This window comes from Natrix helvetica (genome assembly GCF_964273705.1).
Source record: "Natrix helvetica genome assembly, chromosome: 5".
Lineage (NCBI taxonomy): Eukaryota > Metazoa > Chordata > Lepidosauria > Squamata > Natricidae > Natrix > Natrix helvetica.
In genome coordinates, this window is record NC_138551.1 from 57,171,961 (window position 1) to 57,195,277 (window position 23,317).

At 36.5% G+C, this 23,317-nt stretch overlaps 3 protein-coding genes across 8 annotated transcripts in view; 2 read left to right on the forward strand and 1 right to left on the reverse strand.

The window, feature by feature from the left end:
- Positions 1 to 2,492, forward strand: part of ACSL5 (acyl-CoA synthetase long chain family member 5) — a 36,497-nt gene extending 34,005 nt beyond the window's left edge. For all 3 annotated transcript variants that reach the window (XM_081955397.1, XM_081955396.1, XM_081955395.1), the window contains 2 exons: positions 501 to 572; positions 1,605 to 2,492. In XM_081955397.1, the coding sequence (XP_081811523.1) occupies positions 501 to 572; positions 1,605 to 1,742 (210 nt within the window). In that variant the 3' untranslated portion in view covers positions 1,743 to 2,492. The remainder of the gene's footprint in view (positions 1 to 500; positions 573 to 1,604) is intronic.
- A 2,322-nt stretch (positions 2,493 to 4,814) lies between these two features.
- On the reverse strand, positions 4,815 to 16,378 carry ZDHHC6 (zDHHC palmitoyltransferase 6). Its single transcript, XM_081955428.1, has 11 exons — positions 16,248 to 16,378; positions 13,848 to 14,305; positions 13,128 to 13,219; positions 12,718 to 12,877; positions 11,961 to 12,122; positions 9,772 to 9,825; positions 7,440 to 7,607; positions 7,295 to 7,336; positions 6,702 to 6,848; positions 6,557 to 6,599; positions 4,815 to 5,413 (listed from the first exon to the last, which is right to left on the reverse strand). The coding sequence occupies exons 2-11, from the start codon at positions 14,112 to 14,114 to the stop codon at positions 5,310 to 5,312; spliced, it is 1,239 nt and encodes a 412-aa protein (XP_081811554.1). The 5' UTR covers positions 14,115 to 14,305; positions 16,248 to 16,378; the 3' UTR covers positions 4,815 to 5,309.
- Positions 16,379 to 16,520: 142 nt separating this feature from the next.
- Positions 16,521 to 23,317, forward strand: part of VTI1A (vesicle transport through interaction with t-SNAREs 1A) — a 205,989-nt gene continuing 199,192 nt past the window's right edge. Inside the window, exons 1-2 of one of the 4 annotated variants that reach the window (XM_081955441.1) lie at positions 16,521 to 17,044; positions 18,018 to 18,076. In XM_081955441.1, the coding sequence (XP_081811567.1) occupies positions 16,951 to 17,044; positions 18,018 to 18,076 (153 nt within the window). In that variant the 5' untranslated portion in view covers positions 16,521 to 16,950. The remainder of the gene's footprint in view (positions 17,045 to 18,017; positions 18,077 to 23,317) is intronic. The other 3 variants (XM_081955439.1, XM_081955442.1, XM_081955440.1) reach the window with 3 other exon arrangements.

The window sequence follows — 23,317 nt, forward strand, 5'->3', positions numbered from 1 at the left end:
ATTACCTGTACGCTTTGTGTGTCTATGTAACACGAGTTGATAGTTCCTGATATCTCTAATATGAAAAAAATAAAATGTCATTTAGTTGAGAAAAGCAAATCTGTAAAGGAAAAATATGAGATATTGGTGTAAACCAAATTCATCTTAGTGAATTAGGGTATGAGAGAAACAATTTCCATTAATATGCTGACTAGGAAGAATTAATTTATAGAAGAAATTTTAATGACATTTCTTAACATACATCCGCAAACATTTCAAGTGGAAAGCTTGAGTTCCTTTAATTGTTGTACCATGCAGAAAGATTAATCAGGCTTACTACTTGTTTTTGTTTGTTTGTTTGTAATATCATTATTTTCAGTCCATATTTGACTTACACTTTCAAAAAAGCAGTTTCATATACATTTAGGTTGGTATTATTTTTTAATATTTAAAGTGACAAACTGTTAGCAGTTAAACTTTAAATATTGTTTCAATTGTTTAAACTTTCGTTTTGTTTCAAGGTAGTGAAAAATGCTATATTGAAGGAAATGAACGATTTGGGAAAACAAGCTGGCCTTAAGACCTTTGAACAAGTAAGTAATTATCTAGGAAATTGCTGAAGATGGTTTTTGTAATGAATTCAAAGAAGAAGAAGAAATAATCAATGGAGAAAGTATTGTTTTCTCTATATTAAATTTCAACTCTCAATATGATGAACATTTGAAAATTGTTCCATCCCTAAATTTCCCTTCTACTTTGCCCTTGTGAGATTTGATATGCAGGATGAAGAATTGTATAATGCAGTTTCATTGTATTGAAAAGATGCTTGATTTCATAAACAGAAAAGTGCCATAATACCTAATTCGGAACAGACTCTAATACCAGGATATGTTTGGTGATCATAAACCTTGGCACATATTATGATTCCTAGATGTTCTAATGAGGTCAAATTAATCTTATCATTTACAATGGATTTCCAAAAGACTTCAGAATTCTTAATGGCATATTTCTGATATTCTGAAACACATAGATTGAACTCCATTCTTGGCCGTTGACAAATAGCAAACAATTAATACAATAATTATTATGTTTTGGAGGAATTCTTGGATGGTAATGCTTTATTTCCAGAGGTGGGTTGCTCCCGGTTCAGCCGGATTTGATGAATGGCGGTGGTGGGAGGCTCTGCCCACTTGCCCAGACGCATCTGCGCATGTGCAGAAGTGTTGTGCGATTGCACACATGCAAACCAGTAGTAAAATAAATTGCAACCCACCACTGTTCATTTCCCACATTATTCCAAATTGAGATAGCCCTTGGATCCCTGATAGGAGTATACATTCAGTGGAAGATAAATATTCCATAAATATGAAAATGAAATAAGAATGCTATAGACCAGGGTTGTCAAACAGGCTGGATGCATCATGCACAGGCCACGCTCATCTCAACTTCACAAAGCCAAAAAAATCACAATACATCATGTGACGTGATCAAGTTTGACACCTGTGCTATAGACTGTCCCCTCTGTTACATTATTCTTTGATTTCACATTTGTTAATAAAATGGTAACTCATGGTAGTTATATGTGTCAAACATTTTTGATTATGACAAAATATTTTCTGCACCAGGTGAAATACATCTACCTTCATCCAGAATTGTTTACAGTTCAAAATGGACTCTTAACCCCAACACTGAAATCAAGAAGATCAGATCTCGTCAAACACTTCAGGCGTCAAATTGATGCTCTTTATGCTTCTGACGTGTAAAAGAATGAAAGTCACCTTGATTTGAACATATTAACAGGGGATTATGAAAGTGCCTAACTGGCAAAGGAAACTCCTAAAAGAAACCAATAAACATAGTATATGTGTATTGTTAGGAGGTTAGAGTGTCCCATTTAGAGTTACATGCACAGGAAGACAAAGCAGTCTGCACTGGCTTCAATTATTTAAAATCCCTAGGGAAACTATTTTATTGTATAACCCTAATTGAAATGGAAAAGTGTTAAATTGTTTAAAAACATATTTAAAAACTTATGGGAAAACATACCACACTATTAAGAGAATATGACATTATATTTGTTTGATTAAGTTGATATGGCATACAGTAGATATTAACTACATAACAAGGATAATGTAATGTATAATGTTTGGGGGATTCTGTCATACCTTAAAAACTGTAAAATACACTTCATTTACCTATAGGATGTACCACTCATAGATGAGCACTTACATATATTAGCATCAATTGTATATATGTTTTAAATTGGTCCAATTCTGCTAAAGCACAAAATGATTATATTTGCTAACTGAAACTTGCATATGAAAAATAAAAACCTAGTAAAATAAAATATCCTAAAAATATTTGTCAATGTATCTATATACAAAGACATTTGTAATATCCAAAAAGTTGAACTCATGGTTACTTTTACAGTGGGTTGACGCTGTAGCCAAACAACTACATGATATAATGACCTAAAATATAAATAAAATAAATGATTTTTTCTTTGAACACAATTTATTTCATCGGAGCCTAGATAGAATGAGTAAATATACTGTTTGCTTGCAATAATTAAATAATTCTTTATTTAAGCTTATTTTGACAGGTTCAGAATTATTTTAAATTTCTGGAATGTCATAATTCTAATTTATAATTGCAATATAATTTTGTTAAATAGGCTATATATTATATTTCTCACTTGTGATATTACCAAGCATTGCCAAATAGTCCATTTCACAGTTAGACCTGGATGATTTAAAATATTTTCCAGACTATTACAGACCTGAAATGATTTTCATGAAGTACAATGCATCAGGCATCTTTGCCGATCAGATGCTAAAATAAAGTTCAGTACAATTTCAGGGACAGGATTAATGGAAAATATAGGTATATTTGGGTTATTTTAGTAAAGGGGATTATATTAACAAGTTAACAATCAAATTTTGTAATAGTAAAAACTTAAAAGAAATTTAGATAATCAACAATGTAAACCAAACGAAATTGTCATTATACATATTGTTGACTTCAAATAGGCCTGTAGGATGGCTTCTTCATACTGATCATCTGCACTTAGGCTAAAACAATATTTTGCTGTTATCACATTGAAGCCATAATTTTCGGTACCCTAATATATTCTGAATCACAAAAACCAGCAATAGCTTCTACAAGCCATTGGAACTTGCATACATAACTTTTTTGAACATGCACTTTAAGCTTTTTCAATTTATTTTCCACCCAACTTAGTTCTGAAGCAATTCATAACTATACTTCCCATACTCTTTCACATTGTTATTTGATACTGTTCTGTTTAATGTCACTGTTGACAAGTATTCTTTTTTATTTGTTACAGTTCCGTGCAATGTCACTGCTGAAAAGTATTTATTCTTTTCTGTTATGAATAGCCCTTTCTCCCATCTGCTTTTCTCTGAAAGACAAGTACTAAACTTTCATTCTTGCATGAGATTATAGACTAATAGCCTCTTTATAAGTGTAAATTAGATGCAGCGATAGTAGCTTGTGCCACCAAAAGCAAGATCCCGGAAATGTGTCAGACAAGTGAATTGTACCAATGTCAAAATCTTTACTGAATTGGTAATTTGCTTCTATATCAGTGGTGGGTTGCAGGCGGTACGCCCCGGTACGGGCATACTGGAGCCTGCCTGGAGCACCAGATACCGTTCCGGTACGGTGCTCCAGAGGGCCCACCCACTCGCCCGAGCTTACCTGTCTTTTAAGGCTTCCGAGCACACACATGGTGCGTACAGCTGGAGGCTCGCGGAGGTGGTAAGACGCATGTGCGCGCTGCACACATCCATGTGGATGCTGCCGGGCCCGTTCCCACCACACCGGTTGGAAGGGATTCGGAACCCACCACTGTTCTATATGAATTGTCTTCTTCAATATGAGTTATGCTTCACCACAGCTTTCTTGACTTTATGCCATTTTTTGTACTTAGGAGGTAGTTGAACATTTATTTACTGAGCACAAATTCATGTGCTTAAAATGATATTTTCAAAATACATTTAACACTGACTAGCTGCATTTCTTCATATTTTGCTACAGAGCAATATTTTCACAATAGGTAACTTTAAGATATGTAGATTTCAATTCTTAGAATTCCCCAGCCACTATGCTTATTGGAGAATTCTGGGAGTTGTAATCCATACTTCGTATACTTGTCAAGTTGGAAAAGCACTGCTGTAGAGGCATTTATTTCTTACCTTGAGAAGGAGGTGGGAAAGGTAAAATTGTTTGTCAGATCTGAAGAGTAGAAAGAACAGCCATACATTGGCCTATTGTCTTTAAAAGGGGTGTATATGCAAAGGTTTTGGGCGAGCTTTCAACATATATTTCAATAAACCAATAAAGTGGCAATCCCGGAATGCTTGCAATGTTTGGTTTTTGACCTGGCCTACTTGAAGAGTTAACTACAATCAAATTACATTTCTCTATTTCAATTTTTAATACTTTTTTTAATGCCTGCATTTGTTTGATTATTGAATTTAACTGTAGCATCTCATAGAACGTTGTCCTGAGGAGTAGGTAAAAAAACTTAATAGTTTACAAGAAAGTTCAGATATTGACTGAACAATACCTTCAGAGGGAGGAAGAAAGCAAGTGCTACAATTTACCCTTGTGGATTGGATATAAAATTTCATTGTATCTAAAGGGTACCAGGCTGGAGAAAGTAGTATAGTAATAATTTGATGCCACCCATTATACTATACAAAAGCAAACAGTGCTCTCATGGGTTAACATGTTGTGTGAATTGTTATCTGGTTTTCTTATTTCGTTGCAAACATTCAGCAAGACGTTCATTTCTAAAGATGCACCAAAGAGAAAATATAACCTTTCCTATTTTATTTTTGTTTAATAAAAATCACATATTAAAAGAAAAATAATAATAATCCAAAGCATCAGTTAAGTCAACTCAACTGCATTCATTTACATAGTCCTTTTGACTTTCATGATGGCAATAGAAAAGTAATTTGAGGAATGTAAATAACAAGAATATATTTTTAAGTGAGCAGTACTTAAACATCAGAAAAAAAATGTAGCTCTTATGTTTCTTAAGATTATATAATAATAATAAAATTAAATAAAAAAGCAGGCCCAATGTGCTCTATGCTGTGAAAGCTTTAATATGAAAAAGCGTCCATGAAATGGCTTCCTCCGTTTAAAAAATGGCAAAAGATGATTAGGATTATGGCACTGAAGCTCCCATCCTTGCAAACACACAAAATATGATCTTTGTTCCATACATAATAATATATACACAATATTCAAGTAGAAGGACAATGGTCCAAAGCAAACTTTTCCAGTTATCACAAGGGTTATCTTGCTTTCTTTTCTCCATCCAATGGCTGATCTGATTCAAAATCATACAGGCATTTTTCCACACATTTTCTTGGGAACCAACCTCTGATTCTCTCCCCATCTAGCAGTGAGAAAAAATAGCAGAAATTAAAAAAAAACTGTGCTACTTGCAGATTTTTCCGCCCTGTACCATCGTTATACACTCTAAATGTTGTCAAAAACTGTGCAACATCTACAAAACTAAACTCTTTTTTCAGTTTTCACAATTTTTCTTCAAGATATAAGACAGGGGCGTCAAACTCAAGGCCCGGAGGCCGGATTCACCTCACTGGGTGCTTGGAATCAGGCCTGCGAGATCGCCCTGGAAACAGCAAAGGACTGGACCGTGTTTCCTCTGTCAGCAAAAATGGTGCTTGGGAGGACCACGGGTGGCCTTCCCGAGCTCCGTTTTTGCTGGCAGAGGGTTGCAGGAAGCTGTCACAGCAGAAAATGGAGCTCAGGAGCCTGCTTTCACTGACAGAGCACTCAGGCCACCACAGTTGCCCCTGACACGAGTGACATCAAGTCACCTTGGCTATGCCCACTCTGCCCCCCCCAAGTCAAACACCACCCTGATGTGGCCCTCAGTGAAATCAAGTTTGATACCCCTGATGTAAGGCATGACTCAGATTTTGTCTATATAACCATGTTGCTGTAGGAGTTTATTTAGAAGCATTATGTCCTGCATGTGAAAGGATAAGGAATGTTTCTTCTAGGCCAGCATCTGCCATCAACAAATTGAAAATAATCAAAGTTCCTAACAGCACAAACCTACAGATGTCAAACTTGAAGTATATCTCATTATTTCCAAGGAAATATATTTAAAACTGCACTTTTAATTATTTAATCCAGCCATTTAAATCAACTCAATTTTCTAGTTTTTAGATACACTTTTGGAATACTCTAAATTCTAAAATATTGGAAGATGGATAAATAATCTATTTGGTATAATGGCATAGTACCTTTCTATCTTTAAAGTGGGATTTGTACCACAGATTTTCTCAAGTAGAATTATTTTAATCTTAATCTCCTGTCCTCCAAATCTGCCGAAATTCATATTAAACTATTTCAGATTGGCTTTTCAAATTTTTGTTACAGTTTTAATGGATTTTGCATTTGAAATCATGAACTTAATTGAAAGTGATATACTTAAGACATAAACTGCATTTAAACTACATTATGAAATTGAAATAAGATACTCTTAACTTTGAAACAAAGTAATTACCATTTGTTGGCAGGTCAGTAATTTTGTCGCCATACATCCAGTGCCAAAAAATAAAAAAAAGAAGAATAAAGAATTAAACAGACAGCACTTGTTTACCTTTGCAACATTTTAAAATGTTTGAAGTAATCATATATAGAGATACTAACTTCAGTCCTCTAGTGGCTAAAATGTGATCTCCCTTGTGAAGGACAATTCTAGGCTCTTCCGTGCATGGAGTTGTACAGAAAGTCCTTACACCTTTCGTAACAGGGCAAAAGGCCCCATTATAGTCTTCTAATGCTTGGTACCGTACCTGGAAAATTTGAATTAAAAGCAAAAGTTGTTTAAGATGATTTGCGGGTTACAAACAATTGATTTCAATGCATTCCATAACTGGTAGGTTAAGGACTAACCAAAACAGAATCAATTAAAATTTTCAACACAGAGAAATAGCTCAGAAGCAATTATTTATAATTTTTTCTTCTTCTTTTATTTGATTCTTCTTTCTTGCTTCTATTTCTTCCCAATGAGCTAAAGACATTTATAATATCACACACATATTACGATAAATAAATTACACACATCTATAAAAGTAACAATACTTTATGCCATAATGACATTATTAGAATTTCCTGTTTACCCAACATAGCATTCAAAAATGTAGCATGAAACCAAGCAGCTCTTAATTTTCAAAACAATATAATGCTAAGATCTATACGGCAATATAGGCAGCCATGTGATGAATTGCTGATCACTTACACTTCTCACTCTCTTGTCAGCTTTCTGTTTTAACTGTTCAATCTGAAAGATATGAAGCAACATTTTAATAAAGCCAATTTTTCAATGCATTTACTTCACACTTAATTTTAAATGTGTAAAAGAAAAACAAGGGAAAATATCATACTGTTAAACTGTATTGATGGCAGCCTTCTCTTATAGGCCATTCCAAGCCATCTCCTTCTGGATTTCCAGACCATGTAAAGACTTGCTTGAAGTTATCCCATTTGCTTCCCAGGTCATAAGGAAATACAAAGACTTCTTTTGTTTGATAATACTGAATGCGGTCTTTGGCCTGCAAAGAATGTATACAAATATAGTTGAAAAGGAAAAAAAAAAACCCCACTCAGTTATATGAATATATTAGACTTCTAACATGGAGGAACTTTCATGTTACTCAACATTTAAATTTGTGATTATTGTAGTAAAAAAATGAGAAAGGCTCAACTAAGATAAAAGAGAAATCCCAGGGCCCACAGTCACATGAAAAAGAAAGGGAATTTTTCCCTCACTGAAGATTGCTATACTGTTGGATATTTATTTTCTAATGCTAGAGCAGTAGCTGCAAATAGGAACAGGGAGAACAAAACACCTCTATATTAATTATATAAGCAGAACCATGATGTTTTAATAAGTGAGATGTGAAATGGCGTATTTTTAACTTGTTATTTAAATACAGTGGACACTTTTAAAATCATACATTCTTCAGGATTGAAATTAGGCCAAAATATTACCGTGTTTCCCCGAAAATATAACATGTCCTAAAACTAAAGCCTTGCCACATTTTTCGGGTGGGCAAAAAATATAAGCCCCCCTGAAAATAAGCCCCCTGGACAACCCCACCCCTCCGGCCAGGCAGAGCACCGCTCACCGACCTAGTGGTATCCCAAAGGCGCCAAGCTGCGGGAGCCGGGGGGGGGGGGGCAGAAGAAAGGCACTCACATTGCTTGGCACCTTCGGGATACCGCTAGGTTGGGGAGTGGCACTCTGCCTGTCTGGAGGGGGTAGTTGCCGGGCGGATGCTCCCTTGCGAGCGGGCTCCCGAAGAGCCGGGCACAGCCTCAGGGGTGAAGCAGCCATGAGGTGACCATGCTCACGAGCAGCCAACCGGCAACCCCCCTCTCCAGCCGGGCAGAGCACCATTCACTGACCTAGGGAGTATCCTTAAGGCGCCAAGCCATGTGGCGTTCTGCCCGACCCCCCAGCTTCCGCGGCTTGGCACATTCTGGATACCCCCTAAGTCAGTGCATGGAGCTCTGCCCGGATGGAGAGGGGGTTTGCCGGGTGGCTGCTTGTGAGCATGGTCACCTCGCAAGGGAGTAGCAGCAAAAACAATAAGCACTCTCCCTCTAATAAGCCCAAGGCCATATTTTGTGGGTCAAAAAAATATAAGACCCTGTTGTATTTTCGGGGAAACATGGTATTGGTTCAATTTATATTGAATATTAAAAGAGACAGTTCTATTTCAGAAGTATTAAATAAAAATAGTTGCATTTAAATAGGAAAATACCTTCCTTTACAAGAAATCAAACAATTTTTTATTTCATAATCTTTCACTGTTTCTTAAAAGCACTGTGCTGCTTCACATAATTCCTTAAAATTCTTTACTGTATGCTGACCTCTAGTGATGTAATGATATCACATATTAAAATTTATTTCTGGAATTATCTCTCAGATTATTCTCAGAATGGAGGTGGGAGGTGTTCAGTCATGTCAGTGGTTGTTACAGTTCTTCCCTGAAGGTACAGGGAGACAATTCTCTTTCTGAGTTTCTACATGTACAATGGAATGGACACACCTTACCAATAAAAGCAACCATAAACTACTTGTATGTAAAACCATTGTCTGTTTAACCATGATCTGCTGAATAAACTAAAATTGGCTACATTTGCAAAATATGTGGAATTATAAATAATGATTATCATATACCAATAGCTGGGTTAACGCAACACACTAAATCAGATTGAAGGAAACCATATAGTGGAGAAAAAACAGTCTGTCCTTTTTTTTACCCCCCCCCCCCCAACTTTTGTGACTTTTACATCTAAATATCAGAAGGGCTATTTAATTGGCAAAATTTCTCTTTCTCTAGTGAGTAGCTTCTTAAGATACAGAAGCTTAAACGAAGCTGAGCTGCCGCAATTGCCAAATATATAAATATGAATTTAAGAATGACAAAAGGACAGATTTATTATGAGCCAAGAGAAGAGAATAATTTAAAGAATTGTTCAAGTTGCCTTAAACCCAACATTTAAAAGGCAGTAGTGGCCATATGTGCTAGAGTCTTCTTGTGATGGAAGATCTTAGAAAATGTGTGAAAAGGTTGTAAAAGATCCTGGCTTAATTAAATCACATAAACAGGAAATGATACAAAATACTGTTCATCAAGAATTACTCCAGACTACTACCTCTGTGGCATAATATATATTTAAATGAGTATTTGAATAATTATTTTTTACCTTTTCTTCAATCCATAATTCTATTGAAGTTTTATTTCTTAAGATTATTTTCATCTAAAAAAATTACAAAGGTTAGCTCATACCTACAATGTATAAAGTGAGAAAAAAGAAATTCATTCCACATAAATTATATTCAGAGCACTAGATCAAAAAATAGAAAATAGGAAACCTTAACAATACTGTTTATGATTTGAATGAATGAATGAACCAATATAATATAAAATTCTTTGTAGATAAACTGGCAATATATATACACAATAAAAATTTAATCAAATTTAGGTAAAAACAACTCCCACACACAATGCATTACACAACATGCCAAATGTGATCATTTACAGTCTGGTTTCTAAGGAGGCCAAAATATCTATTGCTATTTTTACATCTGCTATTGTAAAATAGCAGATGTAAAAAAAGGAGTAGTTAAAAGCTCAATAGTTTGTCTTTATTTCTTGGTATTTTAATTCTTCTTAAATTTGCTTTGCCTATCTATCTGTATAAGAATATGATAGATAGACACATACAAAATGAAAGAGAGAGTATATATTAAGTAACACAACAAAATACTAAGTAATAAGTACAAGACTGAAACTGAGTACAACAAATAAAATCTACAATCTCTTTCCTCTATTTGCAACCTAAGTTATGTAGACCAGCGGTTCTCAACGTGTGGGTTGAGACCCCTTTGGGGGGTCGAACGACCCTTTCACAAGGGTCGCCTAAGACCATCGGAAAATACGTATTTTTGAAAAAATACGGAAAACATAAAATAATTTTATGGTTAGGGGTCACCATAACATGAGGAACTGTATTAAAGGGGTATATTAAACTACATTAGGAAGGTTGAGACCCACTGATCTAAACAATAATGTGTCAATAATCTTCAATTACTACTATATACATAACATTGTACCAAAACAATGTATTGATTTATAAAAGCCTTTATTAAAAAAGGGACAAAAGGAATCATACTGTCATTTCACTACCTTATTAAATATCTCCCTTTCCTTAACACTGTTCTCCTTCCCCTGCTGAGATTTTCACTTGAAAAAAATAGGGATAAATATATAAAAAAAGGAAAAGGGAAATCCAGTTCTATCATGAATACATGGATGAAATTTACATAGCTTCCATTCCTGCTTTATATTCAATGGAGTAAAAACCGCAGGTGAGAAATCAAGCAATGCCTGCACATGTCCATGAGAGCAGGTTTTTTTTTTATAGCAGAAGTGGGAGACCCGTTGGCGTGAACAGTCATACTGAAGTCTTATGTAGCATGCCAAAACTTTAAAAAATGAGGGGGTAGAGCCAAAGGGAAATGGGTGAGGATAAATGCAAAAAGAAAGGATATGAGTATGAATATATTAAAGAAACAGGGCACACATTGCAAGAAATACAGACTGGAAGGCTGGTCTTAGTTGACAGGACAACATACTCATACATTAACATGTCTATATTAGGGCCATATGAAAGTTTGATTAAATTACTCCTTCAAATTAAAATGGAAATCACTGTATTGACTCATAGTATAGATCAAATAAGGAACATTTGTAATTGTGTACATACATATGCACTAACTTTTAGTAACTCAAAATGAAAAAAAAAAAAGAATCCTGGTACAAATTTGTTTTCACTCATTGTGAACTGAATCACAAATTCCAATAGGATCCGGGTTGATTTTACATCTTAACGTGTTTCTCTCTCTCTTTCTTTCTTTCTTTCTTTCTTTCTTTCTTTCTTTCTTCCTTCCTTCCTTCCTTCCTTCCTTCCTTCCTTCCTTCCTTCTTTCTTTCTCTAACACTCACAAATACATATATGCATGAAGTCTTTGTTACTGATGAACATTTGAAACAGGAAAAAAAGCCCTTTAAGAGATAAACAATTATGAAATTTAACTCTGTTTACAAAGACCTCCCATTAAAGAAAGCATGTTTTTCCTCTGTTGCACAACCGATCATCTGTGGAAAGACTTTTATCTCTACTCTCTATGGGCTTCCTTAATCATAACACTATGAGGTCATGAGTATGAAATACACTGCAGAGAGACTGGAAATTCAAATTTCTGATTGGATATTTAAAACAAGAGTCTAGAATTAAGAGAAAATAAGATGCTATAAGGCACTGAGATCTGTCTCCACCTTCTGACCACCAGAACAACTCGTCAGAACATCTCATCTCTGTATCTGACTCACCTGGATAACAAACAACATTCCAACTGCTAGTGTAGTACCTAATGCCAATCCCAGGGCAAATAACGAGGCAGCAAATGCAGACAACTCAAAAGGAATGATTGGCCGGGGATCCCTCCTGGCTGCACTCATATCAATTTTCACAGAACTCCAGCCAAAGGAGACCTATTTAAAAGAAACAAAAGAGAAGAAAATTATTAAGCAGCCAGCTGAACAGTTCATCCTCAACAAGAACTCTCTAGTCTTTAACTGTTTATCGATTGAAGTTCAATCTTCAATCAGAGTTGTTTCCATAGTATATGCCTAAGCCAAAAGTTATATCTTACTTGAAGGACATGCAGTATCTGATTTATTGGAAATGTGATTAGTCAGACGTGAATAAATGACAGGCATACTGAATGCAGCAGACTTATAGGTAACTTTGAATTTAAAGCTAAGCATTCTGAAAGGAAACAGTGAATTCAACTCAAATTCTTTCTTTAATTTGCTATATTTTTAATGGTTCCTAATTTCATAGGATGCTTTAAAATAGAATAAACAACTTATTGAATGACATTATCCACAATTTATTATTACTGACAGAGGCGCAGATGCAAAATATAGCAGAGTAGAATTTCTGAAGAAATGTACTTTCCCAACCTTTAAGGGCATATTATGCCACCCATCTCCCTTATAAGGTGACTCTGGACTTTTAATTAGGTTCATGAAATAAATTACATATGCGTATGTTTTAAAGAAGCAAAAAACAGTGTTTTCTTACCCTGTTATAAAGCTGAGTATACATGGTCATGACAAAAATAAAAGCAGCGTGGATACAGCCCAGAGGAGCTAACAGAAGAAAGAGTGTAAATGAGGCATGATTCTGAAATCCACAGCAGTTATTAATCCATGGACAGTGGTGGTCCATCTTCATCACACACCTAAGAAGCAAATCCAAATTTAATACAAGCACAGTGACCAGCAGCCATCCCTATTCTCATTCATCACATATTTCTTGACATCTAAAAAAAGGCCTTAATTTCAGACAACACTGATACAGCAAAATAGCTGTAAGTGTAACCCGAGGAACATGAAATGGGTTTTATTTTCACGTTCCATAAATTATATGAAATGATTTAAGTAAATAGGTATTAACTTTATCCAATGAACAGTATTTATTAGCAATAGTACCTGTTACATTTTCGGCAGTGATGTGAACGTGGTGCTTTGTAAGATTGGCATATTTTACAGTATTGAAGATACATGGAGTCCTGAGAGTTTTCCTAAAAACAAAGCAGTGTATATATATATACATATACATACATACATACATACACACACACACACACACACACAAACACATATATACAAATAGAAACTGATAAAGGAAATAAGTATCTTATAAAGTTCATCTATGCATTAAAGAGGAATTTCGGGAAGTAAAACATCTATAATAACTTTTCTGCTGCAGGAACAAGCCTAATGCACAAGAACAAAAAATCAACGTAACTATGTAAGGGTGGTGGAATTGATAAACTATAATCTCAGATATATTACCATCTTGTTCAATGAGTCTTACCTGCAAGCTGCCTTACTCACTATAACTTTTTTTTCCAGAAAGAAATCAGTTTTTTTTAAAGGCATCTGTTGTTTAACTAGTGCTATCCAGTGAAGAGCTGTATCTGGTAGGAGGCAGACTATAATTTTAGATGTGCAATGGCAATTATATATTCAGCAAGTATCCACAAAAGTGCATAGATTAATTTCCCACTGGCTCCCATTTTGCTTTCATTCTACAGATCCAAAAAATAGGTTTCCTAAGCCACTGACTAACATAAAATCAGGACGGTACAGAGTAAAATATTATTTTAAGGGGGGTGGGGTGTATATACCATACTGTTATTTGCTTACTGGTTTCCATCCAATAGGAACATATCCGGGGCCAACAAACATGGCATTGAAGTAGTTATAAAGGATCATAATAGTCCAATTGATGAGCATGATGAAATTAATACTTCCTCCTGTCGTATCCAAAGGCCAGTACCACAGGACTGCATCAATGATAGCCATGACAGAACATATTGCTATTACACTAAGTGCTATGATTGGTCCCCAGTGGCATAGTCTTTTCAGTTCATAGAGATTTTCAAATCTAATGATTGAACAAAACATCCCCATGCTGCATTCAAGTTGATTCTTATTTCATTCAATTTCTTTCAGGATCACATTTCCACTTGTCATATATTTTCATCTCTACTTGAATGGTAAGATGTCCAAACACTAATTTTGAAGTAGCTGGATTTAAGCCATTCTTCACATTTGGAAGAATCATCAACTACAGGAACTCTTCATAAGTTTTCTTTTAAAACCTGAGCAAAAAGAAAAGAAAAGAAAAGAAAATTTCCAACCAAGCAACTACAAAATAAACATTTTTATTAGAAACAAATTGATTTGGGCAACAGATCATGGTTCACTGGCAGAAAAATGGCCTATAGAGCACCCCACTCCCTGTTCTTTCTTCTCTCTCTATCATAGTCATATGTTTGGCTCTGATCCTTATTTTGTGTGTGTGTGTGTGTGTGTGTGTGTGTGTGTGTGTGTTCACGCAGGTGCATTTAAAAAAAAATCAGCTGATATCTGAACTGGAAAATTGATTCCAAGTTTGTTACAAGTTAGAATAACTGGTAAATATTAACACGATTATACCTTTTCTGTCCAATGTGGACCTTGTTAATTATTTTGTTTTGTGAAGGCAAATGATGCAAACATGGTTTATGAAGCAAATCCTGGAGAAAATCATTTTAAAATGCCACATTTCAAATACTTTTCAATGAAACATCAGTTTCTCATTCTAGGAAACAGTCCAAGAACTAATTTCAAATGCAAGTAAGCATTTAGATATGTTTTTTTTTCTTAACATATATGTCACACAGCAGGAAAAAACTTCAAAAATTGTTTTGTGGCACTGCAGTGAAGTTAGCTTTTCATGTGGGAAAATGCCTGGGCTAGCAGACGTTTTTGTTTTGGTCTATTTAGGCAATTTCTTTTTTTCTCTTGAAAAAATGCAATAAAGTAATTAAGTATGTATTAAGTATCTGAAAATGTGGATAGCTCTCCACTACAAAAATGTTTTGATTTTTCACAAAAGAAAGAACAATGGTAGTCCACCATTAACTAATAATGAAAAAACCCGAAGTATTTATTTTAGTCTCTTTCATCTTATAGATTGATTAATTCAGTGACATTCCAAGTAAGTTCAAGAAGAATAGGATAACTTATGGGCTCTATGACACAAGTACTGTTGGGAGGTATAACTATTTGCTATACCGCTCTTGAAGTACAAGTAGTCTTCCACTTACAACAGTTCAGTTAGTGACAATTTGAAGTTACAATGATGCTGCAAAAAGTTATGATCATTTTTTCACACTTTCAACCCCCGCAGTATCTCCATGGGTACATGATCAAAATTCAGATGCGTGGCAATTGATTCATATTTATGACGGTTGCATCGTCCCGGGCTTATGTGATCCCTTTTGCAACCTTTTGACAAACAAAGTCCATAGGGACGCTAGATTCACTTAGCAACTGTCTATTAACTTAACAACTACAGTGATTCACTTTATAACTGTAAAGGTTGTAAAATGGTTGTAAAACTCACTTAACAAATGTCTCACTTAGCCACAGAAATTTTGGACTCAATTGGAGTAGTACGCTGAGGACTATCTGTATTTAAACAACTCTGCCGCGGTCAATTATAGTTCATCACTGCTCTATGACTACAAAAAAAGATTTGATTTGCAATACAGCATAGCAACTTTTACACATGAAGTTAATTTATGCAGAACGCTCATATAAGTAATTCATTGAAACAACAAAAGATCCCAGGGAGTGAAATCCTTTCCTGCTTATTACATCAGATTAAAAAAGCATCTCTGTACTTTGAGCATCGCAATACAAAACGATAGCACGGAGTTGTTTCCCCTTCTCTACGGACACCGAAGTCCAAGGAGGGCGCAACAGGCAAGTAGTTCAACAGGGGAAGCCTCTGCTTCTCTATTCTCTGCCTATTTCTCGCAATTTCAAGGACAGGGAAACCATAAAGGAAAACCCTCCTCCTCCTTCTTTCAATGGTAAAACAGGTGACTCATCAGACAAAGTAGAAGCAAAGGCTGATCGCGGCACAGCCTCTCTCCCCATCCTTTCTACCATTAGATTAGAAGAAGGGAGAGAAGGGTCTGCAAACCCCTTTGCTTCCAACCGAAAGGTTCGATGGCTTTGCGATCACCGCCAAGGCAGGACATCGCGGCTTACCAGCGACGAAGCCCAGCCTCCTTGGTCCCGGCTCCCCCCCCCCCGCCCCGCTGTCTTTTCTTCAGGCAGTCAGGGAGTCCCGGTTTCCGCCTTTATTTACCCCGCTCTTTCAGCGGCTCCGTGCTCTACTTCCCCGGGACGCCTTCTTAGAACCCGGACATGCAATCCTTCCGTTCCGCCCTGACTTTGGAAATGCCTTCAATAGGCTGGCAAGTGTCCTGGAGAAACACTTCCCCCACGGATAGGAACACATTGCGGATGAAAAAGAGGTTTCAATCCAAAAGCCTTCCCCTGGCCGCAGAATTATTATTTGTATTTAGCAGCGAAACTCCGGCGGACGGTCGCGCTGCCTCTTTCTTATCCCCCTTGCCTTTCTCGAAAAGATAACCTAGTGAAGGTCGTCGACTACACTGCGGCAGTCAGGAAAAGGTGCGGGGGAGATCCGTCGGATGGGGCAAAATAGGAGAGCGGAACCTCGACTGGCGTCCAAAGCACCCGGGAAGACCTTGTCCGTGGGACTCAATCCGGAAGTCTCCGCCGGTGACAGGAGGAGCGGCTATAGTTGAGAGTTTTGGTGTTTCGGTGGCTCGCGAAAGGCGAGGGTTGCTTCGTTTGCTTCCGTCAACGGCGGGCAGTTTGGCTGTTTGGACATTCAGGTCCAGTTTTTTGTTCTTTCTTTCTTGCTGCTGCTGCTGCCGCCATCATGTCCTCTGATTTCGAGGGCTACGAGCAAGACTTTTCGGTTCTTACCGCTGAGATCACGAACCGCATCGGAAAAATCCCCAAGTTGATTGGAGGTGAGTGATGGCGGTGATAGTGGGTGGGTGAAAGCCCTCTGCATCTCCCCAGCCGATGTCACGACCTGCTGCCTACCTGTCACCACTGTGGTCCTTTCGTGCCTTGATGATGTAGTTAGTCTGATCATCTAAGGAAGAACTCTGTTGGTCAGAGCCAAGGATCTGGGATGCCTACCAAGGAGGACGGCTCCTCCTCAGATGATAAGTGGGATGGCTTCCTGGGATAGCCTTTTCTTTAATCCCCTGTGGTTTGTCTTGCCCTGGCTTAGCTAAGGTTGCAGATCCTATGACTCAGCCTGATCTGAGATATTACAGGAGCTGAACTGGATAGGATGGTTTCTTGTGACAAAATTTTTGGATTTTGAAGTTACACTTCATGAGCCTCCATAGAGGCAATGTATTTGTACAGCACTTAAGACAAAATACATATTGGTTGAAACAGGAAGTAGTGTAGGAGAAAATGGGATTTTAGAACATGTTGGAATCATTCTATATTCATGATTAGAGTTTTACTTTGCATGAATAGAAATCTATCCTTCAGAAATAGAGTATAAGCTAAAGATTTAAAGTGAGCAACGATGCCATCACAGACTGCCTTGCCAAATGCATGATTAACAGTGTCAAACATGAAATATGTACACAAAGGAGAGATACCTTATTATGTCCTTAAACTTGCAACTTTCTGGTGGCTCCATAAATATATCCAGGCAATTTTCTGGAAATAGTGCGGCCATGCAATTTTCTTATCAACTGTATCATTTGCCATGGCTTTCTTTTGGAATGTCTTTCAACTTCCCAGTCTCAGCCTATAACTGTGCAGTTTTATGTTGGTCTTCCACAAAATACTAGCTTAACTCAATATTTTGCTTCCAAGTTCTGGCAAAATAGGCCAAATTTCAGTACTGCCAAGTGGTTACTAGTATGGCTCTGAATAGAAATATTGTTTAACTAAGCATCTATTCTTTTGTTTTAGATGAGAAAAGACAGTTGGTTTCAAGTGTGGAAAAGCAGCTGGAAGAAGCAAGAGAGTTGGTAAGTTGTGGAAATAGTGTATTAAATTATGGATACTAAAGGACCGAGACTGGGAAGAGGTTTTCCTTCATGTCTTGATTATCATTTAGTCTATCTGGTACCTCAAAATTAGTAGGAGTTTGACAGCATCTTTTCAGGCTAATACATTTTTATTTTTTAAAAAATGTTTTCATGGACTGGGTGCATGATGGTTCAGCGGTTAAAAAATACTGCGGTTGTTGGCTGGAAAGCTGAATGCCTGGGTTTGAAACTTGCGTGTCATGCAACAGGGTGAGTTCCTGTTACTCACCACACTTCCTACCCACCTAGGACTTCGGATGCATGCAAATGCAAGTAGATAAAGAGGTACCACTTTGGTGGGAAGGTAGCAGCATTCCGTGCACCTTGATGTACAGTCATGCTGGCTACATGAACACAGAAATGTCTTCAGACAATGCTGGTTCCTTCGGTAAGAAAGGAAGTGAGCACCGCTCCCTTGAGATGGACATGACTAGAGATGGGAAAACTTTACTTTTACTTTTACAATAACTACTTTATTGTAACTTCTTAAAATTCTTTATGTGTGTTAAGATTTTCTGAAATAATTGAGATCAGGTCTTTAGATAGTTTTAGCTACTCTAGGTCTTTAAAAGCACATTTTAAAGACATTACCATTATTAATTAATAAGGTACTTGTAATTATCTTACGTGTAACCTGCTCCTGCATAAACCCCTCTGTCTTCCTTTCCCTTCTCCCTGTATTATCCCAATTGCAATCCTGCACTCTGTACACCTGATGAAGTGAGCTATGGCTCATAAAAACTTAATAAAATAACATTTGTTAATCTGAAAAGATGTTACCAAACTCCTTCAGTGTATGCCTTGGAAGCTGATAGTTAGAATCAGCAAACAAAACCAACAGAAATAGGGGAAATTTGTGAAGAAATTGGTAAATTTGGGGAGCTTATTTAAGGATGGTTATTTGCATAATTGGATAAAATTATTAGGTCTTTAGGACTCAGTGAGATATGTCTGCTTGTTTTCTGAGAACACAGTTTGAACTCAAGGTCTTACAGATGGAGATAGATCATTTTTCAGATAATGAACTAGTGGATGGAGTAGCATTGCTTTAGCTAGTTTAGTCCCAAGCGGCACTTTTTAGAAGAAAGTTTCTGACCTAGAGGGCAGATTGTTTACAATTTGTTGTTTACAATTTCTATAGATTGTTTATTCTTTTACACTTGTTACAAATTATGGCATTTAAGAGTTTGCAACCTAGTCCGCAAACATACAGGAAGAATAGTGAAATAGTCAAAGCAGTATTAAGACATAGCTGTCAAACTTGCGAAGTCACGTTGTCATCATGTGATGTAGCATGACTTTCCCCCCTTGTTAAACCAGGGGCGGGCATGCTCAGCACATGACACAACTGGCCCGTGAGCCACTAATTTGACACCCCTGTATTAAGAGATCTTCTAGGTGGAAGTAGTACTTAGTGCTACTCCCAGTATAATAGCTCCTTTGCCTTCAAAAAGAACAAGGACCTCGACAAAGAGAGAATTGTTTGCAGGATGAGGGAGATGTTCCTGTAGAAGTGACAAATCCCTTGGTGATAAATTCACATCAACTTACAGTCATCACACCTTTATCTCTTCTCATTTTGATTACTACAATGTGATCCACATGGGGGCTGCCCTTGAACAACCTTTGGAAACTTTAATTATTCAGAATGCGGTGCAAGCTGTGCTGGTTTCCAGAAGGTTTCTAGGTGCACTTCAAGATGCTGATTATCATCTTTTAAACCATAAGTGGTACACGATGGGTATGTTCTGAATGCCCTTACTGCAGTGTCTTCCCTGGAAATCCAAAAATGCAGACAGTTCCAACCTTACACTTATGGAAGGCTGTAAAAACTTGGCTTATCCTTGTTAGCAGAGACCAATACAAATGAGTTTGTAGATAATATTCAAGATGCTGTAGAAATATAATGTAAGGTCTCTCATTTGAATGTCCTTTCCAACTCTGCTATTGTATTGTATTGTATTGTATTTAAGTGGAAGAATTGATAAAGAAGAAGGAAACCAAGTTATAATTAAGATAAAAGCAAAGAATATATGATTTCCTGTATACTATATAACGGTTTTGTATTCTGTATTTATTATGTCTGTTTTTAATTGTATTTATTGTTTTGTATTATTAGCCGCTTACAGTTATTTGCTTGAAGTGGTAGTGGGATTATATAAATTTCCCTATGTTAAGTAAATTAGTACAAGCTATGAGGGTGGCTTAAAAAGGGATTGGCTAAATTAATGCAAAACTGAATAATGAAGGGCTATCAGTCTTGAAAACTCAGTTTTACATTTTGGTTAGGGGCAGTATGTTTCCAAATACTTTTTCAGGAGGACATCATTGAGAAAAATGTAAATGTAGCACTCCTTGTTTGAACAGCTGAAAGGCATCTGGTTGGCTGCTGTGACAAAATTTATTTTATTATTAAATTTATATATTGCCCTTCTCCCTGACAGTGTAATTCATTCTATCTGCCTGCCTGCCTGCCTACCTGCCTACCTGTCTGTCTGTCTGTCTGTCTGTCTATCATCTATCTATCTATCTATCTATCTATCTATCTATCTATCTATCTATCTATCTATCTATCAATCATCTATCTATCTATCTATCTATCTATCTATCTATCTATCATCTATCTATCTATCTATCATCTATCTATCTATCGTCTATGCTATAGATCAGGGGTAGCATCGCGGGCATCGCGGGCCGCATTGTGACATATCAGGATTTTTTGCCTTTGTGGAGACGCGGTGGATGTGGCCTGTGTGGGCCGTATCCGGCCCATGGGCTGCCAGTTTGACAAGCCAGTTGTAGACTATACTATACTAAAGTATGTAACAGGCTATTTTCATGTTCTTAATGTAGTAGCATAACCACTGAGTAATATTATGCTTAGATTTAGCTTTCTTGTCCAAACCAGTCAATCATTTTAACAATTCAGTATCATCATAGTTTGTTTCTTGCTCAACTGATTGAGAGAAGCTTCCCTATGTCAGAGAACTTTCTGTAATTGTGTGTCATAGGTAAGTCTCAGATTCATACAGTGTTAACAGATGTATTGTGCAAGCATGCCATTAAGTAATTCTAAGGTGATACTTATTTTTATTAGGGATGGAGAATTGTGGTGATTCCTAGTCATGGGCAAGCTAGTGAGATTAAAGAGAAACATATTATTTTTGAAAGGATAGATGTATAGGTACCTTTTACAGCACATGTTGCTTTTTCATTCATATTTGTAGCTCAGGATTGAGATGAGTGGTCCTTGGTGCTCTGAACTTGATCGTATTTATTTCATTTTTCTTTATTTATATCCTGGCTTTATTGTTTTAACAAATAACTTAAGGCAGTGAACATATAGAAGACACCTTGTTCCTCCTATTTTCCCCACAACAACAATCCTATGAGGAGAGTTGAGCTGAGAATGATGTTTCAAGATCACCCAATTGGCTTTCATGGCTAAGATAGAACTAGAACTCATGATCTCCCAGTTTGTAGCCTGTACCTTAATCACCAGACCAAACTGTATTTTTATTTATACAAGGGCCCAAATAGATAACATCATCTCTGCGCTGATATGCTATATCAATGATAGCACTGCATAAATACAATCAAGCTCAGAGTGGACCAAGGATCCATCATTTCAACTCCGAGCTACAAATATTTTCCTTTAGCGGTACAACTGTTATCTTTTAGCTATCCCCCATTTCATTTTCCAGAAAATCTGTACTTAATATTTCTACTTCTTTTCTCTTCATACATTTTTCTTTTATGTTTGTCTATCCTTTTATCAGCTATAGCATAACTCTGTCAGAATTTATTTCTCTGTTAATTTTCATTTTCTTTATTATGCATGTTCTGTATGCCACCATCTGTTAACTTTCCATGGGGTGCTCAGCTTGGTTTTCTATGTTGGTATCTTTCTTTTATTTCTATTAAACAATATATGAATTGAACTTAGAACTTTGCCCCTTGCTAGAAATGTAAAATATAAACCATTATAGTTCATAGTTCTTGTACCAGTTAGATCTGTATTCTGATATAAACTTGTAAATGGTAATTCATTAATGAAAATACGGTTATTTTTTGTCAACTGCTTAATTTAATCAGAGGTCTACAGTTTTTATAGACTTTTAAAACTCATGGTTGCCAACACCGTGTCATTCCACTTATCACTGATATCACATTTTGACTCAATATAAGATTAGTGAACTCTCTTTGTTTCCTTTTTTAGCACCAATGGAATAGGTAGGGATTGTTGCTGATTGAATGCTGCGTGGCCTAAGAACTCATTGTCAACTTCTGTTGTCCCACAACAAGCAGCACGTTTACTTGACTATAAACCTGAGAATTTGGAGCAAAGCTGCATATATTTATTGGATTTCTGAAGTATCCTTAGGCAAAATCAAAAGTATTCCATATCTAAAGCTGCCCTCTACTTGGCTCTATTGTATACTAAGGTGTTCAGAAGAACATGATATCATAGCAGTCAAGCTAATGAAGTGTTTCTTTTCCTGTCCTGTTTTATGCCACCAAAGTTGGCAGGAAAGCAGTAGTTTGTCTTGCTTAGCAGAGAGAGATTGTGCAACAATAACAATGGTAAAAAAATGAGAAGATTAAAATATTTCCAAATACAAACTGATAACGTCTTGACCCAGGACACAGCAGATTTATGTAACTCTGATTAAAAAGGATTAAAAAAGAAGTGTGGATAAGTGATGTGGGGATATCAGGTGGCAGTATAGTAGAAGATAAAGAATGGGAGATAATCACAAAGTATCAAGATCTGAAAATCAAAATTAAAAGATTATGGCATATACAGGGTCTGATGGTTCCCATCATTAGCAGGACACTAGCTGGCATCCCAAAAAACCATGGATGGCGCTTAGAAAATATTCACGTTAGCAACATTTCCATCTGTCAATTACAAAGACCACACACCTTGGATCCGCACATGTACTACGCAGATACATTGATATAGCCTAGAAGGTTCTTGGGAAGAATTTGATGCCTATGAAAGCTAACACAGCTAAAAGCCTGGCAGTTGTGATTTCATAAGTTTTATGTATATAATCATTTATTAAATTTATATGCTGCCTGACTCTCACTGACTTTGGCTGCTCACAGCAATCAAATTATAATAAAAATCAGGAAACATAAAAAGTAAAAATAAAAAATGCCAAGTGCAAGAAAGTG